This window comes from Octopus sinensis, linkage group LG10 (assembly GCF_006345805.1).
Source record: "Octopus sinensis linkage group LG10, ASM634580v1, whole genome shotgun sequence".
NCBI classification, from domain to species: domain Eukaryota; kingdom Metazoa; phylum Mollusca; class Cephalopoda; order Octopoda; family Octopodidae; genus Octopus; species Octopus sinensis.
In genome coordinates this window covers 13,450,095-13,471,810 of record NC_043006.1, presented here as the reverse complement: position 1 = coordinate 13,471,810, position 21,716 = coordinate 13,450,095, and the positions used below count along the sequence as shown (strand labels likewise).

At 39.3% G+C, this 21,716-nt stretch overlaps 1 protein-coding gene across 2 annotated transcripts in view; it reads right to left on the bottom strand.

The window, feature by feature from the left end:
- The window catches only part of LOC115216624 (AP-4 complex subunit epsilon-1), a 56,408-nt gene that overhangs the window by 22,690 nt on the left and 12,002 nt on the right, over positions 1 to 21,716 (bottom strand). For both annotated transcript variants that reach the window (XM_029786107.2, XM_029786108.2), the window contains exons 8-17: positions 21,064 to 21,137; positions 17,705 to 17,827; positions 16,962 to 17,071; positions 16,008 to 16,150; positions 12,474 to 12,586; positions 9,218 to 9,321; positions 8,211 to 8,435; positions 4,844 to 4,945; positions 3,411 to 3,516; positions 1,263 to 1,431 (exon numbers count right to left, since the gene is read on the bottom strand). In XM_029786107.2, coding sequence (XP_029641967.1) covers positions 1,263 to 1,431; positions 3,411 to 3,516; positions 4,844 to 4,945; positions 8,211 to 8,435; positions 9,218 to 9,321; positions 12,474 to 12,586; positions 16,008 to 16,150; positions 16,962 to 17,071; positions 17,705 to 17,827; positions 21,064 to 21,137 — 1,269 coding nt within the window. The remainder of the gene's footprint in view (positions 1 to 1,262; positions 1,432 to 3,410; positions 3,517 to 4,843; positions 4,946 to 8,210; positions 8,436 to 9,217; positions 9,322 to 12,473; positions 12,587 to 16,007; positions 16,151 to 16,961; positions 17,072 to 17,704; positions 17,828 to 21,063; positions 21,138 to 21,716) is intronic.

Below are 21,716 nucleotides of genomic sequence, written 5' to 3'. Positions count from 1 at the left end.
AAGAGTAAAAGAGAGTAAAGAGATGGACGCTGGGTTTGATGTAATCGACTCAACCCTACCCCAAACTTGCTGTCCTTATACCAGAATTTGAAACTAATATCTGTCTGTCTGTCTGTCTGTCTATCTAGCTGCAGGAAAAGTACTTGCAAAACTAAGCCGCCTTTGTACTTAGCCTTCGTCAACTTGGAGAAAGCTTTCAACAGAGTTCCCTGCCACCCGACCTTATGACCAATGTTGCTTTGTTCATGTCCCAGTAACTTAGTGGTTCAGCGAGAGAGTCTGGCAGGATAAGCACCAGATTAAAAAAAAAAAAAAACTGGGTTGATTTCTTTGACTAAGAGCCTTTAAAACTGAATCCCATCGCAGCCACTGTCCGTAAAAATATAAAAGATAGGCGCAGGAGTGGCTGTGTGGTAAGTAGCTTGCTAAACAACCACATGGTTCTGGGTTCAGTCCCACTGCGTGGCATCTTGGGCAAGTGTCTTCTGCTATAGCCCCAGGTCGACCAATGCCTTGTGAGTGGATTTGTTAGACGGAAACTGAAAGAAGCCTGTCGTATATATGTATATATATATATATGTATGTGTGTGTGTTTGTGTGTCTGTGTTTGTCCCCCTAGCATTGCTTGACAACCGATGCTGGTGTGTTTACGTCCCCGTCACGTCACTTAGCGGTTCGGCAAAAGAGTCCGATAGAATAAGTACTGGGCTTACAAAGAATAAGTCCCGGGGTCGATTTGCTCGACTAAAAGGCGGTGCTCCAGCATGGCCACAGTCAAATGACTGAAACAAGTAAAAGAGTAAAAGAGTAAAAGAGTATATAAATGGGAAGATGAATGGGAAGCACTCGTCGGTTACGACGACGAGGGTTCCGGTTGATCCGAATCAACGGAACAGCCTGCTCGTGAAATTAACGTGTAAGTGGCTGAGCACTCCACAGACACGTGCACCCTTAACGTAGTTCTCGGGGATATTCAGCGTGACACAGAGAGTGACAAGGCCGGCCCCTTGAAATACAGGTACAACAGAAACAGGAAGTAAGAATGAGAGAAAGTTGTGGTGAAAGAGTACAGCAGGGATCACCACCATCCCCTGCCGGAGCCTCGTGGAGCTTTTAGGTGTTTTCGCTCAATAAACACTCACAACGCTCGGTCTGGGAATCGAAACCGCGATCCTATGACCGCGAGTCCGCTGCCCTAACCACTGGGCCATTACGCCTCCACTGGGAAGATGAATGAAGGAGTAAGTGGAGAGAATACTTACAAGTTCCTAGACTTGTTGCTAATATTTGTGAAAGTATTCTCGGCACTGCTGTTGCTGTTAACATCAAGTTTTCTGTTATTCGTACGACCGTTCTCTATCTGGTTTGGCCAGGGCGGTATTTCTGAGGAAGGGTAAATGTCGTACTGCAGGTCATCAAACAGCCACATTTCTGCAAAAAAACAAAAATTGTACACTTTACTTTTTTTTTCACTTCAGTAGCTTTATTTATATATCATTTCTACTACTACTACTACTGCTGCTGCTGCTACTGCTACTACTACTGCTGCTGCTACTACTGCTGCTACAACTACTACTGCTACTACTACTACTACTGCTGCTGCTACTACTACTGCTGCTGCTGCTACTACTACTACTACCACCACTGCCACTGCCACCACTGCTACTGTCACCACCGCCACCATCTAAATTCCATTTACCATTCTGGCATAGTTTGGATGGTCTGGCAGGATCTGACAAGCCACAGGACTGCTCTGATGTCAGCTTTGGCATGGCCTCTTTCACTAATTACCCAACATTTATGGCCTTAGATGAGGACAGTCGTGGAAACCAAACAGAAGATAGCAAATTGCAAGATGGGCTTTTACCAGCCTCTCTTCTTTTGAGGGTTGAATGTTGAAACTGGTGCATTACTGCACCAGTACCAGCAATCTCAGCATCCAATCCAGCCTCCTGCCTCCATCAACAACGAACACAACCCTAACATATTTGAACTTCTTCCTTGTCAAGTGATGTTCTGATAACAGGCAGAGTTCAATTCGATGGTTTTCTTGAAAGGACCAATGTCTCAGTCTTCACAACACTTATTCTCATCTTTGCCTGGCAGCACTTGGTAGCAAATCCATTTAGTGCATGCTGAGAGAACACCTTCTGATGAGCCAAGTAGCACCATGATGCCTGCAAATATCAAGCTAACTGATCCCCACATCCACCAGTTTTGATGTCTCTCCCAGAATGGCTGCACATGTTAATCCAGCTCATATGAATTATGAAGAGGAGAGACAACAATATGCACAACTCTTCCTGTCAGGTGTCCCAGATGAACCAACTTCACGGCAAGAGGTGCAGATGAGGGCAGCTGCATCAAACTCTCTCATGCACCAAATGTCAATTGCTATAAAAAGCATTCGTGAAGTAAAATCATGTAGCAACACCGAATGGCAATGCCCCAGCATGGCCACAGCTCGTGAGCTGAAACTAGATGATAAAATATGCACCACTGCTGAAGTCCAATCACCTGAACATGAACATTCGTATAGGGGCTTCACAGTAACCTGAAGTGGATCATTGATCTCAAACTCCTGCAAAACCTTCCACAGCATGTCCTGCAACATGTCGTCTTATACCTTTTTCAGATCTACAAAGCAAGCATAAACCTGTTGGTAATATGCCCCAGATTTCTCAAAGACCTGCCACGGATTGAATGCTTAGTCACTTGTACCATGTCCATGATATAAGCCACACTGTTCTTCACCTAGTCTGAGCTCAACAATATCCTTAAATCTCTTTACAAGATACCTGGCGTAGATTTTACTGGGGAGGCTCAATGAGGAGATAAGAGTACTCTCTCTTGCCTCCCCAGAACCAGTATGGTTGTGAAGTGAATTTCTCAACCATATCAGGGAGCACTGAAAACTTCCTGGCTTCAACCCTTTCGTTACCAACCTGGCTGAAACCGGCTCTGGTCCTGTAATACAAACGTCTTGTTTTCATAAGTTTTGAATTAAAATCTTCCATCAAACCTTAGTCACAATTTATGTTCCTAACACTAGCTGAATGATAACCAAATTATTTTACTAATTTCTTTGTAATATTTAAAGTAATTGAAAGAAACACAGATCATTTCAAAATAAATACAGTAACGAAAGGGTTAAGGGTATCACAAAAGGCCCAGTTGGGGGCCCAACCTTCCGAATTCTTTTGCAGAGCTTAGAAAAACTGAAGGACCACTGCAATAAGTGTGTGAACCAAAGAGGGGAATATATTGGATAAAATCATAATTAACTAATTAACTAATCCTCTTGTATTTTCTTTTATCCAAGGCCAGGAACTTTTCCGCACTCCCTCTTACATCTAAGCTTGCTGGATTTTTCATATAAAAACCACAAAATATGAAAGGTGATAACTTACCATTTTTACTATTGTTATTCTCATTTTGGTTCAGCTTGAAAGGCATAGCCCCATTCTCTAAGGACAAACTTACATAATCATCCACAAACGAAAGTGTAAAATCCAACTGAAAATTAAGAAAAAGGTCTTCTTTTATACAACTTTACAAATGGAACTTTTTCGAAATTTCATGAAACTGTGATGTCTGCTTTTTTTGTTAATTTCTAAAAACTTTTTTAATTGTTGGGTCAGGTGGAAGAGGCAGAGGCACTTAACCATTGGAGACTCTTTGAGATTGATACTCTCAATGTTCTGTATAACCCTTTTGAAACCAACCATCCTGAGACCATTCCTGGTTCTCCTATTTTAGAGTGATCTGAATTTTACTCTTTTACTCTTTTACTTGCTTCAGTCATTTGACTGCAGCCATGCTGGAGCACCGCCTTTAGTCGAGCAAATCGACCCTGGGACTTGTAAGCCCGGTACTAATTCTATCGGTCTCTTTTGCCGAACCGCTAAGTGACGGGGACGTAAACACACCAACATCGGTTGTCAAGCAATGCTAGGTGAACAAACACAGACACACACACACATATATATATATACATATATATGACGGGCTTCTTTCAGTTTCCGTCTACCAAATCCGCTCACAAGGCATTGGTCGGCCCGGGGCTATAGCAGAAGACACTTGCCCAAGATGCCACGCAGTGGGACAGAACCCGGAACCATGTGGTTGGTTAGCAAGCTACTTACCACACAGCCACTCCTGCGCCTATAAAACCTTTCATTAAGATTTCATGTTAATATGTTCCAAACACCAGTTTTAAATAACGGCAAAATTATTTTAATAAATTCTTCGTTATTTACTAAATTATTTGAAACAAATTCAGTGTATTTCAACAGAAATATGGTAAGATAAAGATTGGAGTGACCTAAATTAAAACCTTTCATCAAAATTCTGTATTAGTTTATTTTCCAAACACCAGCTTAATTTTCCTAAATTCTTTATTAGTTTCAAAATTATATGAAATAAACGTATGGTATTTCAATATAGAGCAACAAAAGGATTAAAGTGAATTAAATTAAAATCTTTCATCAAAATTTTGTGTTAATAAATGAGCTAGACACCAGATAAATAGTGAAATAGATATGTTTTTGTGTGTGTGTGTGTGTGTGTGTGTGTGTGTGTGTGTGTTTGTGTGTGTGTGTAATTTGTGCTTGTCCCCCCAGCTGCTTGACAACTAGTGTTGGTTTGTTTACAGTCCCATAACTTAGCAATAGACACTGACAGAATATGTACCAAACTTTAAGAAAAAAAAAATTAATTACTGGTGTCAATTTATTCAACTAAAGTTTACAAAGCAATGCTCCAGCATGGCCACGGTCCAATCACAGAAATAAGTGCAAAAAAAAAAAAGCAAAAGACAAATAAATAATGAAGCTTCACTTACTTCACTGGTAAAAGCTTGATTCACATGGAAGGTCATGCCCGGTTCCGAATTTGAATTCTGATTGAAGTAGAAAGAAGTCAGTCGTTTCACTTCTTGAAACCGCTGAAAGAGAATAAAAAACGCTAGACTAGAATTGGTAGCAAAAGATTACAAACAGTAGTAGTAGTAGTAGTAGTAGTAGTAGTAGTAGTAGTAGCAGCAGTGGCAGTAGTAGTAGTAGTGGTAGTGGTGGTAGTAGTAGGAGCAGTAGGAGTAGTAGTAGTAGTAGTAGTAGCAGTGGCAGTAGTAGTAGTAGTAGTGGTAGTGGTGGTAGTAGTAGGAGCAGTAGGAGTAGTAGTAGTAGTAGTAGTAGCAGCAGTAGTAGTAGTGGTAGTGGCAGTAGCAGCAGTAATAGTAGTAGCAGTAATAGCAGCAGTAGTAGTAGTGGTAGTAGTAGGAGCAGTAGTAGTAGTAGTAGTAGTGGCAGTAGTAGTAGCAGTAGGAGTAGTAGTAGTGGCAGTAGTAGCAGCAGCAGCAGTAGTAGTGGCAGTAGCAGCAGTAAGAGTAGCAGTAGCAGTAATAGCAGCAGTAGGAGTAGTAGTAGCAGTAGAAGTAATAGTAGTAGTAGTGGCAGTAGGAGTAGTAGTGGCAGCAGTAAGAGTAGTAGTAGTAGTGGCAGTAGCAGCAGCAGCAGTCGTAGCAGTAGTAGTAGTCATCGTCGTCGTCCTTTCTCCTGTAGGCTCAAGGCCTGAAATTTTAAGGGCAAGTTACTAGCAGACACCGTTGACACAAGTACTTAACTTGTACTTTGTTATCAACTCCGAAAGGATAAGATACATCATCATCATCATCATCGTTTAACGTCCGCTTTCCATGCTAGCATGGGTTGGACGATTTTGACTGAGGGCTGGCGAACCAGATGGCTGCACCAGGCTCCAGTCTTGATCTGGCAGAGTTTCTACAGCTGGATGCCCTTCCTAACGCCAACCACTCCGTGAGTGTAGTGGGTGCTCTTTACGTGCCACCGGCACGGGGGCCAGTCAGGCGGTACTGGCAACGACCTCGCTCGAATCTTTTTATACATGCCACCAGCACGGGTGCCAGAAGGCGATTTTGGTAATGATCACGCTCGAATGATGCCCTTGGCATCCTACTAGCATGGGCACAGGTGCCAGTAAGGTGACGCTGGTAACGATCACGTTCGAATGGTGCCCCTTAAGTGTCACTAGCATGGAAGTCGGTTAGCCGCTGTCAATAATCAAACTCGTATGGTGCTCTTTGCACCCTGCTAGCACTGACGCCAGTCATCGAATTTGATTTTGCTTTTGATATTATCTCTGACTGCCCAATCCTGGCTGAGAAGGAATATATCCACAAATATGACAGAGTTGGGACCTACATACACTGGAAACTATACTAACACTATGGAATGACAACAGAAAGATGGTATAAACATATCCTAGAAAAGGTCTCAGAAAATGAAAAACACAACCATACTCTGGGATATGCCAAAGCACACAGACAGAGAAATCAAGGCAAATAGACTGGATATAGTTGTTAGAAATCAAGAAAAATATGCCTTCTAATTGATGTATCAATCCAAACAGATGACAATGTATCTCCAAAAGAAATGGAGAAACTCAAAATACAAGGATCTGGAAATTGAAATACAAAAGATGTGGCATCTTAAAGCGAGAACTGTTCCTGTTATTGTGGGTGCCCTAAGTATGATAAGAAGGGGATGTCAGAAACATCTAGATAATATCCCAGGAGAACCATGTCTCAAAGAAATCCAAAAGATTGTGCTGACAAGTACTGCATCCTTAGGACAAAATCTATCAATTTAAATGTCTGTGTTGTATTACATGAAGATATTTCGCTACTGCCCCTGCCACTTCTTTTCCCCAAGCTTTCAGTCATACCGTAACATCTCTTATCCTTCACTCGCCTTAGGACCTTGGGTGTGTCTCAGCAAGTGATTGTAACAAACATACAGATTTCTCATAATCATCATAATCGTCATCGGTTAATGTACGCTTTCCATGCTGGCATGGGTTGGACGGTTTGACTGCGGACTGGCAAGCTGTACCAGACTCCAATCTGATCTGGCAAAGTTTCTACAGCTGGATGCCCTTCCTAACACCAACCACTAAACATGAAATATGATATTGACTTCCTTTTTATTTTGCGAAATGAATCAATTATCAATCTGGTGATTTCAATTTGCAGAAGGAAATTACAACAGTTCAAGGGACATTACTCTAATAAGATAATTACCTCCCTTTACGTACACATTCTTTTATGTATTTCAGCCCAAAGTCTGTGGGCCATGCTAGGTTGTTCCTTTATTCTTTTACTAGTTCTTTTACTGCAGTCATTCGACAGCAGCCATGCTGGAGCACCACCTTATAGGTTTTTAGTTGAAGATATCGACTGCAGGACTTATTCTTTGTAAGCCTAGAATTTATTCTATCGGTCGTCTTTGCCGAACTGCTAGCTGACAGACGTAAACACACCAACATCGGTTGTCAAGTAATGGTGGTGGGAATCAAACACAGACATGCATACACACAGTGCTCAGGTGCACCACAACTTGTCAAAAGTGCATATAAAGCATATGCAGTAATGTACAAATGTCTGGGGTGTGAACAGTGTATGAGTCAGATACATGCTTGCGTGTGTATGGAGGGGAGAAAATCAAGTGTAGTGTTGGCGAATCTCAGGAAGCATGGAAGTTTTGAAGGATGCAGTGCTCCGATAACTAACAACTGATGCCAGCAGTTTGTTCCATGCTTCAGCAACTCTTAGCGTGAAAAAATGTTTCCTAAAGTCATGGGAGCTGTGCTGTTTTCTGGATTTGTAAACATGTCCACGGGTGTTAGACAGGTGGAGTTTGAAAAGGTGCTCAGAGTTATTGTTTGTAAGATGGTTAATAATTTTATGGATGTCTACCAAGTCAGCTGCCAGACTTGGTAGACACCCATAAAATTATTAACCATCTTACAAACAATAACTCTGAGAGCCTTTTCAAACTCCACCTGTCTAACACCCTTTTTAAGATTGGAGCCTGGTGCAAACATCTGGTTCGCCAGCCCTGTCAAAATCGTCAAACCCATGCTAGCATGGAAAGTAGACGTTAAACGATGATGATGACGATGATGATGATTATTATATGATAAGATGTGAGTGGTCAGGGTGGAACAGGCCAGAGATAAGAATAATGTCGATGAAGTGTCAGGGTGAACTGCCATGATACAAAGAAAGTAAAAATGAGTGGGGACAGGGGATCAGGGAGTGTGAGTGAATGGGTAGTGTTTGGAAGGGTGCATGGGAGAGTGAGAGATGGTTAGAGATGGGTTCTTACAGAAATAATAGAATTTGTTCTTACTTGGTTCGTTTCTGAAGACATATTTATACCAGCAACATCAAGAGAATTAAGGGCCAAAAGGGTAGATTCATGATCCAAGGTGTGTATTATTTTAGTCATTGCTGTCCATATCCAGCAGCGGCTTTCATCAGAAGTGGTTTTGTTACAGAAATGAGACAACAAAATACTGACAATATCCGTAGTTGGCAATGACTTACTAACTTCACAAGGGTTCTCACTGATCACCTGGAAAAAGAAGGGGATAGGGTTCTCAGATAAGTGGGTTCTTCTCATTTGCATTCTGATTTTTTTTTTTTTTCTTGAGAAAGGAGGGAAGACAGAGGATAAGAAAAGATACAAGAATGAAAAGAAAGAATGAAGGAAGGAAGAGATTGAAGAAGGAATGGAATGAAAAGAAAAAGAATGAAGGAATGGAAAAAGGAAGGAAGAGATTGAAGAAAGAATGGAATGAAAAAGAAAAAGAATGAAGGAATGGAAAAAGGAAGGAAGAGATTGAAGAAAGAATTGGAAGGAAAAGGAAAGAAAAGAAAGAATGAAGGAAGGGAGAAAGGAAGAAAAGAAGGAAGGAAAAAGAAAGAAAAGAATAAGGAAGGAAGGGAGGAAGGAGGGGAAAGAAGAGATTGAAGAAAGAATTGGAAGGAAAAAGAAAGAAAAGAAAAAGAAGGGAGGAAGGAAGAGATCGAAGAAAGAATTGAAGAAAAAGAAAGAAAAGAAAGAATGGAGGAAGGAAGGAGTTGAAGAAAGAATGGAAGAAAAAAGAAAGAAAAGAATGAAGGAAGGGAGGAAAGAAGAAAAGAAGGAAGGAAGGAAAGGAATGGACTGAAAGAGAGAAAGACAGGAAAGAGGGAAAAGATTGAAGGAAGATAAGAAAGAAAGAATGGTAGGAAGAGAAGGGGGAAAAAAGAGAAAGGGGGAAAGAATAGAAAGCAGATGGAAGAGAGAAGGACAAAAACAAAAAGGAAAGGTAAAAAGACGTAAAAAGTGTTGTAAAAATTGTAGGATCTTACCCAGACTGCCACCTGAATAATGGTGTTGGGAAGTGACTCTTTCTGAAGGTATTCCATGTAACATGTGAACATGTAATGAGAAAATTCCTTGTCCTTCTTAGAAGCTGCAAGAAATAACAGACGGATATGAATGGGGTTGAATTGTGCTTAGGTTTCATTTTTAATAATAGGGTCTTTCTTCTTTGCTACTTTTGTTTATGGATTGTTAGTGCACTCTGCAAGGTGGTTGGGTGTTAGGAAAGGCATCCAACCATAAAAACCCCTACCAAAACAGACATTGGTGCAGTCTTCTATCTGAACCAGCCCCTGTCAAACCGTCCAACCCATGTCAGCAAGGAAAACAGATGTTAGATGATGATGATGATGATGCTGATGATGATGATGATGATGTAGGTGGTGAGCTGGCAGAATTGTTAGCATGCTGGACGAAATGCTTAGTGGCACTTCTGGCTTTACGTTCTGAGTTTAAGGTCTTCGAAGGTGAACTTTTATCCTTTCAAGGGTCAATAAAATAAGTATAAGTCATCTAGACTCCTCACACAAAATTTCAGGCCTTGTGCCTATAGCAGAAAGGATCAGTGCAATGGTGGTTGTTTGGTTAAGTTTGCTTTCTAACCATGTGGTTTTGGGTTCAGTCTCATTCTGCAGCACATTGAACAAGTTCTGGGTTAACCAAAAAACTTGCAAGTAGATTTAGTAGAAGGAAACTGCGTGGAAGCCCATCATAAATACACACATATACATATGATTAAAATATGAGTAGGAGATTGTGTTATTACTGATCAGGAACATGCACCATGAACAAACATAATTTCATTATATAAACCCTTGGCTTATTTAGTAATTTCCTTACAAAAGTTAGCATCAGGAGCTCTAGTCCACAAAGCATATAAAAAGTGACACATCCTGAACAGAATAAGAAATTATAAATAATAAACCACTGCTGCACAAAATTAACTGTGGTTGGATTTAAAAAAACACCCAGAGTGGCTGTGTGGTAAGTAGCTTGCTTACCAACCACATGGTTCCAGGTTTCAGTCCCACTGCATGGCACCTTGGGCAAATGTCTTCTACTATAGCCTCGGGCCGACCAAAGCCTTGTGAGTGGATTTGGTAGACGGAAACTGAAAGAAGCTCGTCGTATATATGTATATGTATGTATATATATATATATATATATGTATGTGTGTGTATATGTTTGTGTGTCTGTGTTTGTTACCCTAACATCGCTTGACAACTGATGCTGGTGTGTTTACGTCCCCGTAATTTAGCGGTTCGGCAAACGAGACCGATAGAATAAGTACTGGGCTTACAAAGAATAAGACCTGGGGTCGATTTGGTCGACTAAAGGTGGTGCTCCAGCATGGCCGCAGTCAAATGACTGAAACAAGTAAAAGAGCTTTCAATTGACTTTTTTTTCTTGACAAAGCATTTGTAAAATGCCATTCAGTGAAATTGAGTGCTGAGCAACAGAAGATGGAGAACTACTGTTAGTTAGTTAGTTAGTTAATTTGGCTCAAAAGCAAATAGCAAGGGCATGTAGGGGGACATGGAGTTAAGTACAGGGTGGTGTTCATGTAAAGAGTTCAGGCCACTTGAGGTCCAGGGAGGCTTTGAACAAAGCGGTCGTCGGCATCTTCACCATCTCGTCTGGCAGCTTGTTCCACGGATCCGCAACCCGGACGGAGAAAGCTCCTCTCCTTCGATTGAGATGAAATCGTCGCAGGTAGAGCTTTTCGGAATGACCCCGCAGCCGACGCTCCAGAGCAGGAGTGAAGAACAGCTCTTTCGAGAGGTTACACTTCCCGCTTATGATGTTGTGGGCGAGAATGAGATCACTGTTGTATAACTACAGGGTGTTTGATAATTTTTTTCTATGTTTCCTGTTTTCAGGAACAGCTTGCTATATTGGTGAACAGTCAATGGTGTTGGTGAGCATAGAGATTAAAGTTGTGGTTAAGAAGAAGTTAGCTAACATGAAAGGCTGGAAGCCATCTGAATACTGGAAAAGAATTACTAGTATCACGATGATTTGCACTGGGTATCGCTAACACTACACCTGATTTTCTACCCTCCATAAATACATGCAAGCATGTATTTGACTCATACATTGTTCGCTTTCCAGACATTTGTACATTACTGCATATGCTTTATACGCACTTTCTGACAAGTTGTGGTGCACCTGAGCACTGTATACAATAATCTCATTATTATTATTATCATAATGCTGACATCATGACTGCCGCTCGATGTTCTGTGAACACTGTAAAGATTGTAAGACATGGTATGGACATCACGAAACCAAGTTCTCACAAAATGTGTGGGTCTTTGGGTGAGTCTCCATTGAGGGTAATATGCCATCCTACACCTTTGAGCAAGGCCTTAGGCTCAATTCAGATGGCTATATGAAGCTGCTGGAGACTGTTGTCAAACTGTGGCTGGAGAGGGTGCTGCTAGAAGACCATGTGTGGCAGCAGGATTTGAATCATTGCCATACCTCCAGAATGAGTCAGAAATGGTAGTTGGAGAATTTCTAATGCTTCACCAGCCCCAATTTCTTGTCTACATACCATGTGGTGGTTGTAAATGAATCCTGTCATACAAACACGGTTCTATCTCTAATCTTCCATGAAGAAACATGTCTGGCTACAAGAAGAGCATATGGACATAGAAAACCTGTCCCCAAAAATTCCATTTGAACCATGCAAACATGGAAAAGAGAACATTAAAACAATCACGATGGTGATGACGACGATGACAATCTTGCTTATATTACAGAATATTTTTTAGCTATTTCATATCTGGAGCAGATGGCAGCACTTCAGGGATTTTGGTAACTAAAACTATATATACACATGAGCAGGTGTGACTGTGTGTTAACAAGCTTGCTTCCCAACCACATGGTTCTGAGTTCAGTCCCACTGCATGGCACCCAGGTCAAATGTCTTCTACTATAGACTAAGGTCAACTAAAGCATTGTAAGCAGATTTGGAAACGGAAAGAATTCTATCATATACATGTGTGTGTGTCTTTGCATTTGTGTTTGCCCACCATTACCACTTGACAGCTGGTGTTGATGTGTTTACGTACCCCTAACTTAGTGGTTCGGCAAAAGAGTCTGATAAAATAAATACTAAGGTTAAAAAAATAGGTCCTAGGTTCAATTTGCTCAACTAAAAAAAACCCTTCACGGTGGTGCCCTAACATGGCTGCTTTCAACAGACTGATACAAGTAAAAGATAAAAGATATACTCACCATTGTCAATTACATTTAGAAGTCTGTAGACAATCTCATTGGGAATATTTCCTTTGGTAACTTCTAATAATTTATTAATCGTGTCAACATACCATTTATCACAGCTTGATAGTGTAAAAAGAGGTCAAGGAATTTAAAATATTGATATTTTCATAAAAAAAAACAACATTCACTTTGTAAGCCTCATTGTATTGATGTTATAGTTATAGGATGATTCCGTTAAGTATTCTTGATATATATATATATTTAGTTAAAAATGGTTTCTTATTTCTTTATTGCCCACAAGGGGCTAAACATAGAGGGGACAAACAAGAGCAGACAAACAGATTAAGTCGATTACATTGACCTCAGTGAGTAACTGGTACTTAATTTATCGACCCTGAAAGGATGAAAAGCAAAATTGACCTCGGCGGAATTTGAACTCAGAAAGTAGCGGCAGATTAAATACCGCTAAGCATTTCGCCTGGTGTGCTATGCTAACGTTTCTTATTTCTTTATTGCCCACAAGGGGCTAAACATAGAGGGGACAGACAAAGGGATTATGTCGATTATATTGACCCCAGTGCGTAACTGGTACTTAATTTATCGACTCCGAAAGGATGAAAGGCAAAGTTAACCTCGGCGGAATTTGAACTCAGAACGCAGCAGCAGATGAAAAACCTATTTCTTTACTACCCACAAGGGGCTAAACACAGAGAGGACAAACAAGGACAGACAAAGGGTTTAAGTCGATTACATCGACCCCAGTGCGAAACTGGTACTTATTTAATCGACCCTGAAAGGATGAAAGGCAAAGTCGACCTCGGCGGAATTTGAACTCAGAACGTAGCGACAGACAAAATACCGCTAAGCCTTTCGCCCTTAAAAATGGTTTCTGTCAAGGTAACAAATTGGTAGGAGAAACAATTGATTATACAGACAGTCTTGTCAGTATTCATGTGGTACTACCAGCTGCGTAATGGGGGAGTGTGCATATGATCCAGGTGCCAATTGAAGCAGGGGTACCTCATCAAACGCAAGAAAGAAGAGACTTTAAACAATTGTATTTTTTTTATTACATCTCATTTCACGCATTGGGTTTTTTAATGTTTCAACTGGCGAAGCTGGTGCATTTAAATGCCTAAAATAGGGAGGTTTCGCAGAAGTAAACCTTCAAAAAATATATTTTGAATTACAGGCTGGACTGAACCAGCAGGTAAATGAACCCTAGTAATGTACTTATTCCTAAAATATTGCCTTAAAACAATTAATTACTTGTAACAATTAAGTACTATATAATATCGTAGATTTTATAGTGGTCGTGGTGGAGGTGGGGCACATTTTAGCAGCTTTACCCTAGCTACGCCACTGGGTACTGCCTTTAGTGATCCTTGAAGTAGAGCAGCAAAGTCCACTCCGATGGGATTTGAACTCAGAGTGCAAAAGATTATAAGCAAATCCCACAAAATATTTTATCAGTCTAACTAGAACTATGGCCCGGCAACGCCGGGTCATAGTGCTAGTGCATGCATATACAGCTGCGTGCGTATGCACATAGACGCGAGTACTGTCCAAATCTCTGACCAATCACATACAGCTAGCTGGCATTCAATTGGCGTATCAAGTTTCGGGCATTTTGATTGGGTTTTGGATAGAAATTTCACAAAAAAGTCACTTCTATTGATTTTTTAATGGCTTTGCGGGGTGACTGGGGAAATGTAAAGATGTGCACGACCACCCTTGGACGGTTTTGAATGACCATAGAAAGTGCGAGCCCTCTAACTGAAAAATTGTGGATTTGTATAAAGGACACGCACACACACACACACAGACATTTTGCTGCTTATATATATAGACTAGCAGTATCGCCCGGCGTTGCTCGGGTTTGTAAGGGAAATAACTATATATGCATTTTTAGAGAGTTATAGCCAAAAAAGTAGGAAAAAAATGCATTAAAAATGGAAAAAAAATTAAGGTAAATTTCTTTTTAAATCGTTGACACATCGTAGATATTTTTAGAGAGTTACTTCCCTTATATAATAGCGAAAAAATGCATTAAAATGGAAAAATATGATAGTAAATTTTTTTAAATCGTAGACTCATCGTAGACGCGCGCTAATACCCAGAAGGGCTCGATATGACTCATGACTATAAGATACCCGGTTTTGGTTACACTGCACCGCAAAATGTGGGAGTAGTTAGGAATGTAAATCGTAGGAGACAGACACACAACTTCACTCTTATATATAAAGATATAAGTCACGTAGTTATATACACATACTTTGTTATATACACATTCTTAAAAGAAAATGTTATTTTGAATACAACATTTATAAAGAATAAAATATTTTTTGGTTTTTCTTAACCCTTTCGTTACTATATTTCTGACCAAAATACACCCCTTATGTGTTTCAATTAATTTCTAACGTAATCATAAATTTAGTCTGGTTTCATTAAACAACAATAACTTTTTTATTTTTCAATATATTAACGTGAATTTTGGAAGATAATTTAATGAAATGTCCTCAACCAATTCTATACTATAATTTTTGTCACAAAGTGACTCTAATTGCAGGTAGATACAGGTAAATTCAACAATATATAAAATTATTAAAATTTTGTTCAAACATCGCTATAGAAAATGGGTTATTAGCTAATATTCAATTGGGTATACAACAAAATTTTACGATAGAATTTGTTATTCTGGGTAACTTTCTGATACCCATAATAATATTTATGGCAAAATAGGCCTTAATTTCATTAAGGTTGTGGGAAATAACAAACTATCCTTTCTTTCGTTTTGTTTACGTTTAGCGTAACGTTTCGTTTCTGCCGTAATGATTTCAAATGGGCTCATTTGAAAAAGTAAATAGAAATAGTCTAAGGCTTTACTCTTCTGGGAAAGTCTGTGGCTTGGTGCAGTTTCTTCAGAAAAATCACCGAAAGAAACAGTTTTTAAATTTTCACTCCATTCAGGTACCAATTTGTTTTCTTTATCGCTGTCGGATTCATTGTTTTCACTTTAATAGCTGCAAACTTGCAAAGACAAAGGAGGAGAAGGGTGATAGCGTCAGTGAAACAATTCGCTCCCTTTGTGTGTGTGTGCGTTTGCGTGTGGTGTAAACCACATTAAGAAAAACATTTGACATACACACCAGAATGTGAGTTTTCTGTAAATTTTGCTTAATTGGAGTTTAAATTTTAAAAACTGGACCTGGCATGACCCGATGCATTCTACTCTTAAAAATGCTAGGTAAATTGTAATTGAAGAAATCCTATATTGTAGATTTCTATAAGTTACAAAGGGAGGCAGATAAAATCTGCCTTTTATAATAAGAGATACTTTACTGACTCTGTCAATAGTTCTGGCATTTAGAAAGGAAACAGAAATGCCTTTGTGTAACACTTTTTCCACCTCTTTTGTAAAAGCATTATTGATGTACATGATACATGATATAAAATGACACTTGAATCTGGAATTGAACTTTTAAAAAAAAAACGGATTGCAAAGAAGTTTGCTGAAGACTGAGACATCTTCAAAAGTGAAAAGGATATTTCTCCACCAGGCTGAACAATTTGGCGACAATATCAGCTTGCCAAAATGGATCATGACTTGCTTTGGAGATATACTTTAGCAGATGTTGACTTATTACTTTAATGTTAGCAGGGTTGGCAATTTGGTACATCAATTCTAGAGTCTGAAAGTCAGAAAACAATTATTTACAAAAAATATCATTAAAAAAAAAATAATAATAATAATAACGATAATAATAATAATAATAATAATAATAATAATAATAATAATAATAATAATAATAATAATAATAATGATAATAATAATAATAATAATAATAATAATGCTCTATTTGATTCCTCTTATGCCCATTTTTATTCTCAACATACTTGCACTTTGTCGTTCATGTACACTGATGCTGCACATCCAGCAGAGCATACAGCCTTCATCCCACTCTTGTTCTTTTACTACCATGGAGTAGAGCTGTTCATACACAAGCATCATACGATTTACCTTTCACTTAAAGAGAAATATTATCAATGTAATATACATATATATATTACAATTGATATCATTTATCAACTGTCTTACAATACGACATTGTATTGATATTAGATTATGTCTTCAATTGCATTCTGTAGAAACAAATGTTGCATATAGGATAGATAATGTTTCTTATTTCTTTATTGCCCACAAGGGGATAAACATAAAGGGGATAAACAAGGACAGACAAATGGATTAAGTCGATTACATCGATCCCAGTGCATAACTGGTACTTAATTTATCAACCCCGAAAGGATGAAAGGCAAAGTTGACCTCGGCGGAATTTGAACTCAGAACGTAACGACAGGAGAAATACCGCTAAGCATTTCGCCCGGCGTGTTAACGATTCTGCCAACTCGCCGCCTTAAAATAGATAATGTCTCTGTCAAGGCTTCACAGTTAAGCGTTACTCGCAGACCATGACTAATGAAAGCTTGTAAATAATAACATACCTTTCTTTGGATTGCTGGATCAGGATTCTCAAGATATTCCATAATAATCATTTGATATTCTACAGCATACTTAGGTGCAACGATCACCAGTGCAGTGAGTGACTTCATTCCTGCCAATGAGAGAATATTTCAAAGTGGAATAACATTATAGTGATGATGATGATGATGAGGATGATGATGAATGATAATGCTGATGAGAATAATGAATGATGATGATGATGAGAATGATGATGATGAGAATGATGATGATGATGATGATGATGATGAGAATGATGATGATGATGAGAATGATGAATGATGAATGATGATGAGAATGATGATGATGAGAATGATGATGAGAATGATGATGATGATGATGATGATGAATGATAATGCTGATGAGAATGATGAATGATGATGATGATGAGAATGATGATGATGAGAATGATGATGATGATGATGAGAATGATGATGATGATGAGAATGATGATGATGATGAGAATGATGATGAGAATGATGATGATGATGATGATGAGAATGAAGAATGATAATGATGATGAAAATGATGAGGAGGAGGAGGAGGAAAAGAAGAAGAAGGGAAAGAAGAAGAAGAAGAAGAAGAAGATGAAGAAGAAGGGGTTTTTATAGAAGAAGGGATAAAACAATGTCCCTTGTACTAGACCCTGAGTTGTTGTGGTTCAATAAGGAAATATAAATAAACTTCATACAGTACTAATACAAAATCAAATTCTCTTAACACTTACCAAGGTATTTCAGATTTTGATTACTGGAGTGTAAGAACTTGCTGACCGCCCTGGAAGCATCATCTAATAATTCCTGATTTGGTGCAATGTGTGTGATAGTAAGAATACATTCATATGTAATAGCTGCAAGGAGAAAAAAACAGAAAATAAAAATATTTTTTAACTAGCAGTATCGCCCGGCGTTGCTTGGGTTTGTTTTGATCCTTTAGAATTGGAATTTTTGAAAAGTAAAAATTTTGCATTATATAGCTTGTTATTCTCTTTAAGTGAACATTTTTCTGGTCGAAATACACCGAAAAATGGTGACACAGCAGTCAAAAGATCGTAAATAATAGGGATTTTTCATAGAAAAAAAGCACCTTTTTGATTTAAATAATTTTTGGTGTTAACATGGTCCGATTTGAATTTTTCTTCTACGGAAGGAAGAGCAAGCCTTCTTCTATCATACTCTCAATTTTGGTCAACTTGCACCGCAGGGTCTCAGAGGAGATAGTGTTAGTTGAAGGTTACCAAACCTGCCATACACAGACAACTTCAGCTTTATATATATAGAGAGAGATAAGAGAGTAATTTTCAAGAATACAGAATGCAGTAGCAGAATCTCAAATCTTAATTGATTGATGCACATTAGCTAGTGAAGTCGGACAGTTGGCAAGGGTAACTTCATGTAGCTGATGTTTAACTGATCTTGTTTTAATAGTTACCATCATGGTTTGGATTAGTGAATACCATGTGCTTGTGGTTGAACTATTAGTGAACCAGTAAAATGTGGGAAGTGTTTTTCATAGCACCCTGTATAAATCTCATCGAGCATGATTGTTACTAACGTCGCCTTACTGGCACCTGTTTCGAGTGAGGTCGTTGCCAGTACCACCTGACTGGCCCCGTGCCAGCGGCACGTAAAAAGCACCCATTACACTCTCAGAGTGGTTGGCGTTAGAAAGGGCATCCAGCTGTAGAAACTCTGCCAGATCAAGATTGAAGCCTGGTGCAGCCATCTGGTTCGCCAGCCCTCAGTCATTCGTCCAACCCATGCTAGCATGGAAAGCGGATGTTAAACGATGATGATGATGATGATGACTAGAATATTCTAGATTCTGGTGTGACCCCTGGCTTTGCCTGTTCCTGTCAAGCTATCCAACCCATGCCAGCATGGAAAATGGATGTCAAATGTTGATGGTGATCATGATGACATGATACATAGATGGCTATTTCAGTTTAATACTGCATCAATTGCACATGTCAGATTTGTATTAGCAATATTTTGAGAAAACCTGAGAAAACCCAGTAAGCCAAATGAGACCCTAACCTCGTGGCCTATGCCAGGCTAGGGGTGTAACCAGTCCACTTATGCGTACCTTCCCTTCATTGGACACTAAACTCTGTTTGCAAAGACCTATTGAGGCAAGTGAAATCAAAATCAAATTTGATGACTGGCATCCGTGCTAGCGGAGCGCTAGGAGTACCATCCGAGCATGATCGTTGCCAGAGCAGCTAACTGGCTTCCGTGCTGGTGGCACGTAAAATGCAATATTCAAGTGTGACCATTACCAGCGTTGCCTTACTAGCACTTGTGCCAGGGGCATATGTAAAAACATTCGAGTGAGATCATTGCTAGTGCCACTGGACTGGCTCCTGTGTAGGTGGCATGTAAAAACCACCATTTGAGCGTGGCCGTTGCCAGTACCACCTGACTGGCCCTCATGCCGGTGGCATGTAAAAGCATCCACTACACTCTCGGAGATGTTGGCGTTAGGAAGGGCATCCGGCTGTAGAAATTCTGCCAGATCAAGATTGGAGCTTGGTGCAGCCATCTGGTTCGCCAGTCCTCAGTCAAATCATCCAACCCATGCCAGCATGGAAAGCGGACGTTAAACGATGATGATGATGATGATGAATATTTATTTCTACAGTGAATTGGCTGAGTCTTTAGAGTATTGAATACAATGATTTAATCCACTTGTTGCAATACTCTGTGATCTGAGTTCAAAATGCACTGAGGGCATTTCACCTTTTATTGTTCTGGAGCCCATAAGATCAAGTAGCAGTCCAGTGGGACAAATTAGTGGAATTGTTAGCGCTGGATGGGGGTGCCCCACTGTATCTGTCGCATCTGTGAGCATTCTGAAAATTGGTGGCACTTGTGTCAAGAATTGACAACCTCCCTAGGAGAAAGAAAACTCCCCAAAACTCAGTCACAGCAGGCTGACAACTTGTAATGTGTATTACTGAGCATAATCTATGTAGGAGAAGATAATCAACACAAGTATGGCTAATCCCAACAACATGGTTCCAGGTTCAGTCCCACTGCATGGTACTGTGTCCAAGAGTTTCTACTACAGTCCTAGGTTGACCAAAGCCTTGTGGGTAGATCTGGTACATAGAAACTGAAAGAAGTCTGTTGTATACACACACACACATATATACAAATATATATATTTGTATATATATATTTATACAAATATTAATATCAGGATAGGAAAAAGTTTTGAAATTTTCACTACCAGTAGCCTAGCATGTAGAAAACTAGTCAACAGACTATATATCATTCATATAAATAGTGTACATTTAAACACATAAGAGGTGACCATCATAGGACACCTAGCATGCTAGAAGGAGTTGCCAAAATTCAAACCATTATTAGGGAATGAAAAATAAAAACATTTACCATCTATCTCCTGCACCATGGTTTTGAACTCTAGCAAATAAAGTAATTTGCTAGGCGAAGTTCTCATCAGCAGGGATGCCAAGATTATCATATAAATATGAGGCAATACAGCATATGCCTCATGCTTATATATTATAATTTTTCAAATCCACCGCGCAAGCGCAGTTTTATGCCGGCAGCAAATAAAAATAATGCCAGCTTCCTTCGAAAATTTGCCAAAAATTATCAATAATTAATAAATGCCAGGGTAGGGAAAAATTTTATAAATTTTTACTACCAGTGGCCTAACATGTAGAAAACTAGTCAATAGACAATAAATTATTCATATAAATACAGTGTACATTTAAACACATAAGAGGTGACCATTTAAACACATAAGATAGTCACCTCTTATATGTTTAAATGTACACTGTATTAATACATACAAATATATATATTTCCGTATGTCTGTGTGTCTTTGTGTTTGTCCCTCACCACCATCACTTGACAACCAATCTTAGTTTGTTTATATCCCAGAAACTTTGCAGTTCAGTAAAAGAAACCAATACAATAAGTACTGGACTTGAATTAAAAAAATAGGTCCTTATTTAATAAAAGTAAGCAATTCGTTTGACAAAAACCCTTCAAGGTGGTGCCCAAGCATGGCCACAGTCAAATGACAGAAGCAAGTAAAAGATAAAGTGTTACTTACCAAAAGCCATGTTTTCCTTCATGTTTGCACACTGGAGCACTTCCTTCAAGACAGGGTAGATCTGAGTGCTCAAGCTGAAAGCACAGAAGTCTCATTGTTAAAAGGGATAACGAGAAAATCAAAGAAAAGCATTTTGAAAGCCTGAAAATAGTACAACAGACATGTTTTTACTGTTTTTTACTGTGGTTGCTAAGGTTGGTAAATGATGAATGGATGTGAGAACTGGTGAAGGGGCTACGCTGAAATGGACCCGTCCCACCACATAATGAGATGATCGGGTATCGTGGTTGTTAGGATGCTGGTAAAATGGCATGGGTGACTGGAGATTGAACCTGCTTCAGTGGTGGCTTGTTTTGGTGACCGTACTTTTTGGCACTGCAGATGCACACACACACACACACACAAGCACATCCGCACTCAAACACATACATGAAAACAAAGCAAGAGACAGAGACGATGCAATTTACTGACTGAACACAATTGGCATAAACATTTTTCCTCTCCTCATACACATTATGAGAAATATCAAAGCAATCCACTAAGGGTCATCATCATTTGTTTAATGTCCGCTTTCCATGCTAGCATGGGTTGGACGATTTTGACTGAGGGCTGGCGAACCAGATGGCTACACCAGGCTCCAATCTTGATCTGGC